The 13,186-nt window shown below is 50.3% G+C and overlaps 1 protein-coding gene across 13 annotated transcripts in view; it reads left to right on the top strand.

The window, feature by feature from the left end:
* LOC129826217 (nuclear receptor corepressor 2-like) overlaps nt 1-13,186 on the top strand; it is a 127,016-nt gene that overhangs the window by 98,741 nt on the left and 15,089 nt on the right. For 8 of the 13 annotated variants that reach the window (XM_055886681.1, XM_055886687.1, XM_055886683.1 and 5 more), the window contains exons 18-28: nt 1,314-1,456; nt 2,131-2,269; nt 3,293-3,707; nt 7,822-7,945; nt 9,798-10,047; nt 10,680-10,727; nt 11,065-11,232; nt 11,492-11,628; nt 11,744-11,894; nt 12,019-12,126; nt 12,278-12,381. In XM_055886681.1, coding sequence (XP_055742656.1) covers nt 1,314-1,456; nt 2,131-2,269; nt 3,293-3,707; nt 7,822-7,945; nt 9,798-10,047; nt 10,680-10,727; nt 11,065-11,232; nt 11,492-11,628; nt 11,744-11,894; nt 12,019-12,126; nt 12,278-12,381 — 1,787 coding nt within the window. The remainder of the gene's footprint in view (nt 1-1,313; nt 1,457-2,130; nt 2,270-3,292; nt 3,708-7,821; nt 7,946-9,797; nt 10,048-10,679; nt 10,728-11,064; nt 11,233-11,491; nt 11,629-11,743; nt 11,895-12,018; nt 12,127-12,277; nt 12,382-13,186) is intronic. The other 5 variants (XM_055886690.1, XM_055886686.1, XM_055886680.1 and 2 more) reach the window with 4 other exon arrangements.

Below are 13,186 nucleotides of genomic sequence, written 5' to 3'. Positions count from 1 at the left end.
CTGATAACAGAGTGCAACCTGGCCTGTGAGTCTGTCCTCATGCCAGAAGCTGTCAGGCTGGCACAGGAAACGAGTGGGCGGTGTAAGCTCCTTATAGTGTCTGCTGTTAATGAGCTGACCTTAGCTTCCTGGAGACTCTGGAGAAACACTGAAACACACACATTGGGCTTGTTCAACATTGGAGCTGCAATAGCAGGTGACTGCCAACTGACTGATCTACAAATCACCGTGCATCATAATTAACTACTTATTATTATTTATCAGTCTGTCACAATCAACCCACAATGCATCACAGATGCAGTCAACTCGAACACGCTCTTTCTCTCTCTCTTTTTCTTGCTCAATCTCTCTCTCTCTCTCGCTCTTTCTCTCTCTCTCTCTCTCTCTCTCTCTCTCTCTCTATCGCTCTCTCTCTCGTCTGTCTGTCTGTCTCGTCTGTCTGTCTCGTCTGTCTGTCTCGTCTGTCTGTCTCGTCTGTCTGTCTCGTCTGTCTGTCTCGTCTGTCTGTCTCGTCTGTCTGTCTCTGTCACTCTGTGTGTCTCTGTCTGTCTCTGTGTCTCTCTGTGTCTCTGTCTGTCTCTGTCTGTCTGTCTCTGTCTGTCTGTCTCTGTCTGTCTGTCTCTGTCTGTCTCTGTCTGTCTCTGTCTGTCTCTGTCTGTCTCTGTCTGTGTCTGTCTGTGTTTCTGTCTGTGTTTCTGTCTGTGTTTCTGTCTGTCTGTCTGTCTGTCTGTCTGTCTGTCTGTCTGTCTGTCTGTGTTTCTGTCTGTGTTTCTGTCTGTCTGTCTGTCTGTCTCTGTCTGTCTGTGTTTCTGTCTGTGTTTCTGTCTGTGTTTCTGTCTCTGTTTCTGTCTGTTTCTGTCTGTCTGTCTCACACACACCAGCAGGAGTGGTGTGTCCCATGACAGGTTGATCTATCCCAGGCAGCTCTGGGCCCAGCAGGGCTTCCAGACTCTTGTGTAATACGCTATCATGTGGTTGACTGGGTAAAGGACCAGTCTTTCCTAGAACTGGGTGACTTCAAAGTTTCACATAATGTGACAGAGAATGACCCCAGCCCAGTGGTGACAATTAGTGATGTCATTCGTTAGATTTGACAGGACAGGTTCAGCTAAGAACAGCACATTGCACTGAGCCACACTGCTGAATATTAGTAGTGGTGTCTGTCTGTTCATGTCGGATTGAACGGACAGATGTTTATTGACAGATGGTCATTCTTCATGTAGTTAATTGGATGTAAATTATTATTCTATGTAACGAAAGTCTTGGGTGTTCTGCCTGTGCTGTGGTCTAATCCCCGTTCATGTTAATTCCAGGTCTTCTCCAGTATGGTAGGAATTGGTCGGCCATCGCCAAGATGGTTGGCTCCAAAACTGTGTCACAGTGCAAGAACTTCTACTTCAACTACAAGAAAAGGCAGAAACTGGATGAGATTCTGCAGCAGCATAAAATGAAATCGGTAATGTCTTGTCTTTCATTCTACAACACTTACATCAGAGAATGGCAACATTTTGAAGGCCCTCGGGTTAATTCCCTCCAAAAAATACAATGTCATTTTTATTTTATTTTTGGGGAACTCAGTCGGGGTGGTTCTGTGAGTTAGAATAGTAAAATACACCAGGTACAATTTAGAAATGTGGTTGTGCATCAGCAGTTTTTATCTTGTCGTCAGTCACTGATAGTCAGTCAATTAGCCCATGTCAGCCAAATTATTTTAGATTGCTAAGTTAGTTTAGCGGCCAGCTATCTAGACTTGTTATCATAGTCGAATTGTTGGGAAAGGACTCATAATTAAGCATTCAGAATTGCACAAAATGAACTCTAAAACATATATATTTTTAATTCTCCACTGTCAAGAGGGGGGCCACTGAAATGTTTTGCTCATAGTGTGTGTTTGGGGGGGGGGGGGTGCAGACCCGCGAGCAACTGCGGCCCCCATTCTGATTTTTTTGTGGCCCTCATCCCCGAGTTAAATGATCAACTTGAAAGAGAACCTATAGTCTGAGCTAAGTAATGCACCAACCAAGCAGGCCATTTCTCTAAGTGCCAGACAACAGTAGGCACATTTACCTCGTGGTTATCAGTGTGTTGTTCCCAGCCTGCGGTATTTAGTGTGAGTTGGTTTTCACCCAGGAGAGAGAGCGTAAGGCGCGGCGTAAAGGCAAAGCTTTACAAAGTGAAGAGGCCAGCGCCCCGTCTGCTGCCGAGGAAGAGGAGATGGAGGGTTCCGGGGCCAGCGGCAACGAAGAGGAAGCTCCCGAGGATGGAGAAGGTAGGAACAACACACACACACATACTACAATAATCAGCGTCGGAGAGCACAGGGACCCCATTGACAGTATACCAACAGTTTATAAGCACTGTCACAATACTCAAACTCGCAATCACTCATTCACATGGACTGATCAGAAAGCAGCCATGTACACTTTTAAGACTAGTTTATGAAACCATTTTCAATAAATTTGAAGGTAATATCTTTATGGTGATAAAAGGTGATGGCAGTGTTTCTAGATTTAGAAATCTCTGGAATGCTGAAGGGAGAATGAATGAAGTGCAATATGGACTTTTAACAGCATCACAAGAATGTCTGTGTTGAACATGGAGTTGGATGTGAGAATAGAAAGACAGACTGACCACGTGGGCTTATGGGGATGAGAAACATATAGCTAAGACATTAGATCAATTATTTAAGTAGGTGTTTGCTCTGTAGCAAACATTTACAGAAGCGGTCTACCTAGCAAAATCAGCGTTTGTTTTTGTTGTAAATTGTAGAATTTTCTTTTGGACCCTGGCTGATTGCTCATATTTCTGGTCAACTCATTTAAATACCGGGTTGATAACGGACCGTCGACTCACTTTAGACCAAATTCACAAGACTGTTTACTGTTATGCCTCGTCATTCTAGTAACCATGGAGAACATTATCGGACCCTGGGAATAATGTACAGTAGTAGTTTGTTGATACACAATCACCAATAGTCTGTTACCATAATAGAGCTGGGAAGCCCCAGGGGATTTCCATCATCACAATTGGGTTTTGTGTTCTCCCTCATTGTACAGTGCAACCTGATTAGGTGTAAAAGTGGCACTTTATAAATCTGGTTTCAGAGAAAGAAGGGGAACAAGATAAGGGGAGAGGGATCGGAGTGAAAGGGGACAAGAGGATATAACATGATTTACTCTAGGTTACTTTCTAGCCAGGCAGCCCATATAATATATGCGGTCTTCCCTTTGTCTCTCACGTGCTCACTCTCTATCTCACTCTCTATCTCACTCTCCTCTCTCTCCTGTACCAGGTGGGGCTAACAACAGCTCGGACACAGAGAGCCTGCCCTCTCCGCGGTCCTCTGAGGACAGCAAGGCTAAAGAGGAGGGTGGCGGTAGGGCCAAGGCTGGCTCCAAACCTGGGGACAAGGAGGCCTCAGGCCCTCACATGGTCCAGGGAGGAGATGAAAAGCCCCCAGGAGATGGGGACAAGGCCATCAAGCAGGAGGTGAAGACCGAAGCAGGGGATTGTAGCAAGGAGCTACCCAGTGAATCCACAGACGGAGACAGAAAGCCCCCCACTGCAGAGGCAGAGGAGAGCAAGAGCACCTCCAAGATCTCCAAGAGGGACCACGAGCCCAAGACGGGCTCCCATGCAGACAGTGACTCTAGCGCCACCTGCAGCGCTGACGAGGTGGAGGAGTCGGAGAACACCGAGAAGAACAGGTAGGGGCTTAGGGCTGGGTGGAGGGGTTGCAGGTGGGGGCTGGGTGCAGGGGGTTCCAGGTGGGGGCTCAGGGCTGGGTGGAGGGGGTTGCAGGTCGAAGCTCGGGGCTGGATGGAGGGGTTGCAGGTGGGGGCTTGGGGCTGTGTGGAGGGGGTTGAAGGTGGGGGCTCAGGGCTGGGTGGAGGGGTTGCAGGTGGGGGCTGGGTGCAGGGGATTGCAAGTGGGGGATTGGGGCTGGGTGGAGGGGTTGCAGGTGTGGGCTTGGTGAAGGGGTTGCAGGTAGAGGCTCAAGTCTGGTTGGAGGGGTTGCAGGTGGGGGCTGGGTGCAGGGGATTGCAAGTGGGGGATTGGGGCTGGGTGGAGGGGTTGCAGATAGAGGCTCAAGGCTGGGTGGAGGGGTTGCAAGTGGGTCTTTAGGGCTGGATGGAGGGGTTGCAGGTGGGGGCTGGGTGCAGGGGGTTGCAAGTGGGGGCTTGGGGCTGGGTGGAGAGGTTGCAGGTAGAGGCTCAAGTCTGGGTGGAGGGGTTGTAGGTGGCTGCTTAAGGCTGGGTGGAAAGGTTGCAAGTGGGTGCTCAGGGCTGGGTGGGGGGTTGCAGGTGGGGGCTTGGTGGAGGGGTTGCAGGTAGAGGCTCAAGGCTGTGTGGAGGAGTTGCAAGTGGATCTTCAGGGCTGGGTGGGGATTTGCAGGTGGGGGCTTGGTGGAGGGGTTGCAGGTCGAAGCTCGGGGCTGGGTTGCAGATGGGGGCTCAGCGCTGGGCGGGGGTTGAAGGTGGAGGCTCAGGGCTGTGTGGGGGTTCGTGGCTGGGTGGAGGGGTTGCAGGTGAAGGGCTCGGGGCTGGTTGGAGGGGTTGCAAGTGGGGGTTCGGGGCTGGGTGGAGGGGTTGCAGGTGAAGGGCTCGGGGCTGGGTGGAGGGGTTGCAAGTGGGGGTTGGGGCTGGGTGGAGGGGTTGCAGGTGGGGCTGGGTGGAGGGGTTGCAGGTGGGGGTTCGGGGCTGGGTGGAGGGGGTTGAAGGTGGGGGCTCAGGGCTGTGTGGGGGGTTGCAGGTGGGGGCTGGGGCTGGGTGGAGGGGTTGCAGGTGGGGGTTCGGGGCTGGGTGGAGGGGTTGCAGGTGGGGGTTCGGGGCTGGGTGGAGGGGTTGCAGGTGGGGGTTCGGGGCTGGGTGGAGGGGTTGCAGGTGGGGGTTCGGGGCTGGGTGGAGGGGTTGCAGGTGAAGGGCTCGGGGCTGGGTGAAGGAGTTGCGGGGGGGGGGTTCGGGGCTGGGTGGAGGGGTTGCAGGTGGGGGTTCGGGGCTGGGTGGAGGGGTTGCAGGTGAAGGGCTCGGGGCTGGGTGGAGGGGTTGCAGGTGAAGGGTTCGGGGCTGGGTGGAGTGGTTGCAGGTGAAGGGCTCGGGGCTGGGTGGAGGGGTTGCAAGTGGGGGTTGGGGCTGGGTGGAGGGGTTGCAGGTGAAGGGCTCGGGGCTGGGTGGAGTGGTTGCAGGTGAAGGGCTCGGGGCTGGGTGGAGGGGTTGCAAGTGGGGGTTCGGGGCTGGGTGGAGTGGTTGCAGGTGAAGGGCTCGGGGCTGGGTGGAGGGGTTGCAGGTGGGGGCTCGGGGCTGGGTGGAGGGGTTGCAGGTGGGGGTTCGGGGCTGGGTGGAGGGGTTGCAGGTGAAGGGCTGGGTGAAGGGGTTGCAGGTGAAGGGCTCGGGGCTGGGTGAAGGAGTTGCAGGCCCATAGTTGTCAGGCAATTTGTGGCAATACTCTACAGCGGTCCTGTGGATAGGGGGGTGCTCCCTCTGCCGTTTACTGAAGTCCACGATCATCTCCTTTTGTTGACGTTGAGTGAGAGGTTATTTTCCTGGCACCACACTCCCAGGGCCCTCACCTCCTCCATGTAGTCTGTCTTGTAGGCCTGATTATCATGACAACTGTTGCGTCGTCTGCAAGTTTGATGATTGAATTGGAGTCATGCGTGTCCACGCAGTCATGGGTGATCAAGGGAGTACAGGAAGCGGCTAAGAACGCATCCATGTGGGCCCATGTAGAGGTGTTGTTTCCTACCTTCACCACCTGGGGGTGTGGCCCGTCAGGAAGTCCAGGACCCACTTGCACAGGGCTGGGCTCAGACCCAGTTGCACAGAGCGGGGCTCAGACCCAGGGCCTCGAGCTTAATGATGAGCTTGGAGGGTACTATGGTGTTGAATGCTGAGCTAGAGTCAATTAACAGCATTCTTACATAGGTATTCCTCTTGTCCAGATGGGATAGGGCAGTGTGCAGTGCAATGGCAATTGCATCATCTGTGGATCTATTGGGGCGGTAAGCAAATTGAAGTGGGTTTAGGGTGTCAGGTGAGGTAGAGGTGATATGAGCCTTGACTAGTCTCTCAAAGCACTTCATGATGACAGAAGTGAGTGCAACGAGGTAATAGTAATTTAGTTAATTTGACCCTGATCTATGGATTTCACAAGACTGGGAATACAGATATGCATCTGTTGATCACAGATACCTTAAAAACAAGGTAAGGGTTTGGATCAGAAAACCAGTCAATGTCTGGTGTGACCACCATTTGCCTCATGCAGCGCGACACATCTCTTTCGTGTAGAATTCATCAGGCTGTTGATTGTGGCCTGTGAAATGTTGTCCCACTCCTCTTCAGTGGCTGTGCAAAGGTGCTGGATTTTGTCGGGAACTGGAATACGCTGTCGTACACATCGATCCAGAGCATCCTAAACATGCTTAATGGGTGACATGTCTGGTGAGTATGCAGGCCATGGAAGAACTGGAACATTTTCAGCTTCGTTTCAGAACAACATAAATTCTCTGGAAACAGCTCTGGTTGACATTACTGCAGTCAGCATGCCAATTGCACGCTCCCTCAAAATTTGAAACATCTGTGGCGTTGTGTGACAAAACGGCACATTTTAGAGTGCCATTTTATTGTCCCCAGCACAAGGTTCACCTGTGTAATGATCATGCTATTGAATCAGCTTCTTGATATGCCACATCTGTCGGGTAGATGGATTATCTTGGCAAAGGACAAATACTCACTAACAGGAATGTGAACAAATTTGGCACAACATTTGAGAGAAGTAAGCTTTTTGTGCATATGGAGCATTTCTGGCATCTTTTTTTCAGCTCATGAAAATGGGACCAACACTTTGCATGTTGCATTTATATTTTTGTTCAGTGTATTACCCTTAAAACCACTACTACTGCTTTGAATGCTGTAGCTCAATTGTCCTGTTAGCAATCGCCTATATTCACAGATTTTTTTAAGGCAACTTATTATCATTATCTATATCAGTAAAATGTCCTCTAACTGGCCGGTTGGGTCGGTGTTGATAATTTTCGGTTTATGGTCCAAGTTCTAAGATGTTTGTGTGTGCGTGCCTGCAGACGCAATGTGTGTGTCAAAGATGTGGGCTGACAGAAGTGGGGATTCGTCCTGCAGTGTTTGCAGAGTATTTGTTCAGTTTTTTCCATGACAGCAGACTGCATGTATTGGCAGAGCCTAGGGGAACGTTGCCCTCTGTGCCAAAGCAAACAATGGGAGGGAGTGTGTGTCTGTGTGCGCCCCAGTTTCTCTCATTGTGTGTGTGAGTGTGGGTGTTCACGTGTGTGTTCCGGAGTATCTGTGTGTGTTTTTATGTGTGTATCTGTGAGTAGGGGATGGGTGGTTGGGCTCGTGGGATGGAAAAGCAGTCAGACCCTCTGCTCTCTTTGTGTTTTCATAGTGCGAGGTTCTGCTCAGGGTCAATCCGTGTTTATGGGAAAAGTAAATAAGAGAAGCCCGGCTATGGCCATATTAAGGAATGTGTGGTACATCCATTGGCAGGCTACTGAATGAGAAAGTGTGTTCTAGTTACCTCCCTCATTCTTTTTCTCTCGCTCTCTTGCGCTCTCTCGTGCGGGCTCGATCTCTCGGGTGTGCGCTCTGGCTCGCACTCTCTTGCTCTCTTTCTCTCTCTCTCTCTCTCTCTCTCTCTCACATTCTCTCTCGCACTCCACTTTCTTTCTCGCTCTCTTTCACACTATTTTGCTCTTTTTCTCTCTCTTTCCTCCCTCCTCCCCTTCGCTCTCTCTCTCTCTCGTTCTTTCCTCTTCTTCATTCCCTCCTTTTTTATTTCTCTCTCCAGGATGACGTCCCCAAACCGGCCCAGCCTTCTAAACTATGCTCATGATGGGGTCATCTCCTCCCCCCTGCAGAAGCCCATGGACCTGAAGCAGCTCAAACAGAGGGCTGCGACCATCCCCCCTATTGTGAGTCTTACCACTTAACCCCTCGTCTCTTTACACACTGTCGTCAGGCCCTGCAACCTGTATCTTAGTCTTCTCCATCCTTGGAGAGCATATGAGATGAGAGCCAACCTGGTATACAGTCACTTATCTAAGGATTTATAAGTCCAGTCTGGTATACAGTCACATATACAGTTGAAGTCGGAAGTTTACATACACCTTAGCCAAATACATTTAAACTCAGTTTTTCGCAATTCCTGACATTTAATACTAGTAAAAATTCCCCGTCTTAGGACAGTTAGGATCACCACTTTATTTTAAGAATGTGAAATGTCAGAATAATAGTAGAGAAAATTATTTCTTTCAGCTTTTATTTCTTTCATCACATTCCCAGTGGGTCAGAAGTTTACATACACTCAATTAGTATTTGGTAGCATTGCCTTTAAATTGTTTTATTTGGGTCAAACGTTTCGGGTAGCCTTCCACAAGCTTCCCACAATAAGTTGGGTAAATTTTGTCCCATTCCTCCTGACTGAGCTGGTGTAACGGAGTCAGGTTTGTAGGCCTCCTTGCTCGCACACGCTTTTTCAGTTCTGCCCACAAATTTTCTATACGATTGAGGTCAGGGCTTTGTGATGGCCACTCAATACCTTGACTTTTGTTGTCCATATGCCATTTTGTCACAGCTTTGGAAGTATGCTTGGGGTCATTGTCCATTTGGAAGACCCATTTGCGACCAAGCTTTAACATCCTGACTGATGTCTTGAGATGTTGCTTCAATATATCCACATAATTTTCCTGCCTCATGATGCCATCTATTTTGTGAAGTGCACCAGTCCCTCCTGTAACAAAGCACACCCACAACATGATGCTGCCACCACCGTGCTTCACGGTTGGGATGGTGTTCTTCGGCTTGCAAGCCTCCCCCTTTTTCCTCCAAACATAACAATGGTCATTATGGCCAAACAGTTCTATTTTTGTTTCATCAGACCAGAGGACATTTCTCCAAAGAGTACGACCTTTGTCCCCATGTGCAGTTGCAAACCGTGGTCTGGCTTTTTTTATGGCTGTTTTGGAGCAGTGGCTTCTTCCTTGTTGAGCGGCCTTTCAGGTTATTTCAATATAGGACTCATTTTACAGTGGATATAGATACTTTTGTACCTGTTTCCTCCAGCATCTTCATGAGGTCCTTTGCTGTTGTTCTGGGATTGATTTGCACTTTTCACACCAAAGTACGTTCATCTCTAGGAGACAGAACGCGTCTCCTTACTGAGCGGTATGACGGCTGCGTGGTTTCCAAGCTGTTTAAAGGCACAGTCGACTTAGTGTATGTAAACTTCTGACCCACTGCAATTGTGATACAGTGAATTATAAGTGAAATAATCTGTCTGTAAACAATTGTTGGAAAAATTACTTGTGTCATGCACAAAGTAGATTTTCTAACCGACTTGTCAAAACTATAGTTTGTTAACAAGAAATTTGGGGAGTAGTTGAAAAACGAGTTTTATTGACTCCAACCTAAGTGTATGTAAACTTCCGACTTCAACTGTAAGTCCAGCCTGGTATACAGTCACATATAAATCCTTAGATATGTCCAGCCTGGTTATTCTACCCCTGTCAGTAGTATTAAGGCCAGCCCTCCTGTAATGACAATACTGCTGCTTCCACAGATAACAACATGACGGGTAAATGATAAAGACATATTTGTATTAGATAAGCAGGCCATCTGGAGCAGATGGGATAGATTGACCCAGAGGAGGAACAAGATGCCAGACATTAAGGAGAACAATAAGAGGAACAGGGTCATTGGATGTGTGTAAGGTTAGTTTTTGTATGTGTATTAGCTACTCACCATGCCTCTCTACTGTTTATGCAGATGCCCCAGATCCCGGAGGGTGTCCCGCGGGGTGGGGTTGGTAAGGCCGTGCTGCCCCCCCATGCCCTGGCTCTCTACCAGCAGCAGATCACCATGGCCCACGGAGAGTCCTCCCAGGAGGCCAAGCAGCAGCAGCATGCAGGTCAGCCCAGCAAACAGCACCCTTACCCAGCGCAGGGAGACAGAGACCCACACAACATCAGCAGCCCCCGCGTCCGCCCACGCAGCCCCTCCACCAGCGACAAGGATGGTACGAACACCAGCTCCCTCTCCCTCTCCCTCTCCCTCCCTCTCTCTCTCTCTCTTTCTCTCTCTTGCTTTCTTTTTCTATCTCTCTCTTTTCAGCTCCTCTCATCCTTCTGCTCAGTCTAAACCCAACTCCCTTGGCTCTAGATTATTAGGCTACGTGCTGATTTGAGGGGAATTATGTCAGTTCTACACTGTTTGGTGTAGTGCTGGTATTGATCTTTGGTATCCCCGTGCAGCGGGATCTGTGTCGGGTTGTTGAGTTCAGTCTTGGATATCCTTTGAGAGTTGTGCTCCATGTTAATTGCTTGACCTGTCTAGACCTAGTCTTAATTTAGAAGATGTTGACACAAGATGAACTGAAGAGTTTCCATCTGGGGCCCTTAAAGAAGCCGAGGTAGGCCGGGACCAGGGCCTATGTAACTGGAGGATTTCCTATTGTTATGAACCCTGGAGATAACACAGCCCAGTGGCAAGGGGGGACGGTGTTCTGTGTGAGTCACAATACAGTAAACTGAGGAGGTAGCCTATGTGTGTAGGGATTCGAGTCACATGGACATGTGTGAGTGTATGTATGAGTGTGATGATGTGAGTACCGGGTATGTGATCAGCTGCAGTATGTCTGTGTCCCTGCAGAGCTGGAAGGCAACGAGAGGTGGCTGCAGACTCTACTTCACGGATTACGTAGGTTCACACCCCGCCCTGCTCTATCCCTAACTCATACCCCTTCGGCCAACACACGCCTAGCTAAATTCACTTCCTTAGCGGGGTTTGACTGTGTGTGTGTACACTAAACACTAGCAATGGGTTTGGCAGTGTGTTTGTACTCTAAACACAAGAGATGGCTGTGTGGAGCAGCGTTGCTGTGTGGCTGGCTGCGCTCCTTGCTATGATGATGATGATAAGGAGGAGCATAACAAGCTAGTGCTGGCCAAGGGATGGCTCTCGGCTTCCAGAAAGTTTTGGTAAGGGCCAGGTTTGGCTAGTTGCTGAGTGTGTGTTTGTGTGTCCCATCTTACAGATAAGTCCCGGGCCTTCTCTCCACACGGAGACCCTAAGAAGCAGGCGGTGGGGCCAGAGGACCTGAGGGCCACTACCCTGGGCCGGCCTGTCATGTCCCCCTACCCAATGTCCCCTCGAGACATGGCCAAGCTCAGCCACGATCAACACCTGCTCCATTATAACTCCTGTGAGTCCCACTACGAGCTGTCTCTAACCACAAGGGCTCCCATACCGTACTTTGTTGGGAAATGTTTGTTGAATTTGTTGTCCTCAGGGCAGCATCATCAGAACCTCATCCCCTGTAGTTCAGGTGCCAGCTCCCATTTCACTGTTATGCCCCCTTGCTTTGCGCTATCCTTAGCCAATCCCCTTTAACTGTTATTTCCTATCCAATCCTGCTCTGTCTATATTTGTATCCATATAGAAGTATCTGTCTGTGATCTCAGCTTTCCAGCAGGTTGGACACTCTGGGCCCCCTGGTCTGCAGCAGGATGGCGTCAGGTTGGCAGCGGTGCGCCCCCTCCACATGCCAGAGCCACCCCCTCTCATCTCCTCCAACAAGCCAGGGGGGTCTATCACACAGGTACAGTACATTAACGTTTCTCCAGAGAATCGTAGCACCCATTTAGAAGTTATGGGGAAAGTGAATGGAGTGTTGCCATGCACTATGCTCACTGTTGTTGCTGTGTGGTTCGCAGGGAACCCCAGTGCAGCTGCATAGCCCGGCTCACGGGATGGACCATGGGAAGATGCCCCCTGCACAGATGGGTTTGTCCTGGATGGATCAGAGGAAAGTGGGTGAGTCCAAGTGTCTGGAGTGGGTGCAGCATTCCCAGCCTTGGTTTGCTGGTGAGTTGCCCTCTTCTTACCCTAACCTTCAATTCTCCGTTTGGGTGTCCTGGGCTTTCTGCACTGACACACTCTCCTCTCTGCTCTTATCTCACACTGTCCCCCTCTGACTCGCACACACCAGGTCCCTACCCCGTGGTGAAGCAGGAGCAGCTGTCCCCGCGGTGCTCGTCCTCCCAGGCAGAGAACCTGTCCACGCAGGGGGCGCCCCACGACGCCAACGCTGGACGTGGTGAGTTCACAGCTAGATACACTACACACCCCTCTGTCGGTACACTGTTCTCTGCTCATACGGATTCTCTGCTCTGTTATTGGTGCATAAACAGACCTCCATGCCAGTGGAAAGCCCTGACTTTGTTCTCCTGGATGTGTTGAATTTGCAGGGTCCATGCCAGCGGTGCAGGGTGGCAGCATCACGAAGGGCATCCCTGGGACCAGAGTTCACCAGGACTCCCCCATCTCCTACCGAGGAGGCTCCATCACCCAGGTAAGAGCAACACACCGACCTCAACGCTGTGCTGCTGCTAAATGGGCCGTACTTATTATCATGACTAACAGCTTTGGCCTAAAATTCTCACCGGACTGTTTATTGTACGTCTCCAAATGAAACGAGGACAACGACACAGGCGTGTTGAGAGGTCATGAGCCCAGGCTGGAAAGTTAGGCTGGGTAAAGACTGTGGCAACAGGCAGGCAGGATCTCCCTGTTGATCCTGACTGGTGTGACATAACCGTGGCTCTGACTGCTCCCTGTCGCCCTAGCAACAGGTACACATTGTACCACGTCTGTTCCCTACTTGATTTATCTGTTTACTCTCTCCACTCGCTAAGCCCCGTCACTGATACGCACGGTCTTCAGCCTGATGTAATAACTCCCTCAGCCAACTGGCCTGGAAATGGGATGAGATTATATGTGCCCAGATAGATAACTGAGGGAAAGGTGAGAGGTCGTATATAATCAGAGTGGGTGGGGATGTCGCCCGGCGACTCCTTTGTTTGTCTAGCTGACTGCTAGGCAGAGTGAAAGCCTATCTGTCAATGAGGTGTGTGTGTGTGTACAGATAAGCTTTGCGGCATCGGGTGCGTAGGTCTCTCGCATCTCCCTTGATGACATTTGTTGCTGAGGGTAGATAAGGGAGATAGGAAGGGTGTTTGTGTCTGTCAAGGCCACTTGATCCTGTGAGACAAGCCCAACCCCCCCCCCTAATAACCTTACACTTATGGTCTGGCGTCTGACGTCACTATCCCCCGACCCCCCCCCTCGAATATCATTTGACATGTACATTTTAGTCA

The sequence above is a fragment of the Salvelinus fontinalis genome, chromosome 28 (genome assembly GCF_029448725.1).
Source record: "Salvelinus fontinalis isolate EN_2023a chromosome 28, ASM2944872v1, whole genome shotgun sequence".
In the NCBI taxonomy this organism is placed as follows: domain Eukaryota; kingdom Metazoa; phylum Chordata; class Actinopteri; order Salmoniformes; family Salmonidae; genus Salvelinus; species Salvelinus fontinalis.
Note: the sequence above shows the minus strand (reverse complement) of the source record. Positions and strands in the feature narration are given on the sequence as shown.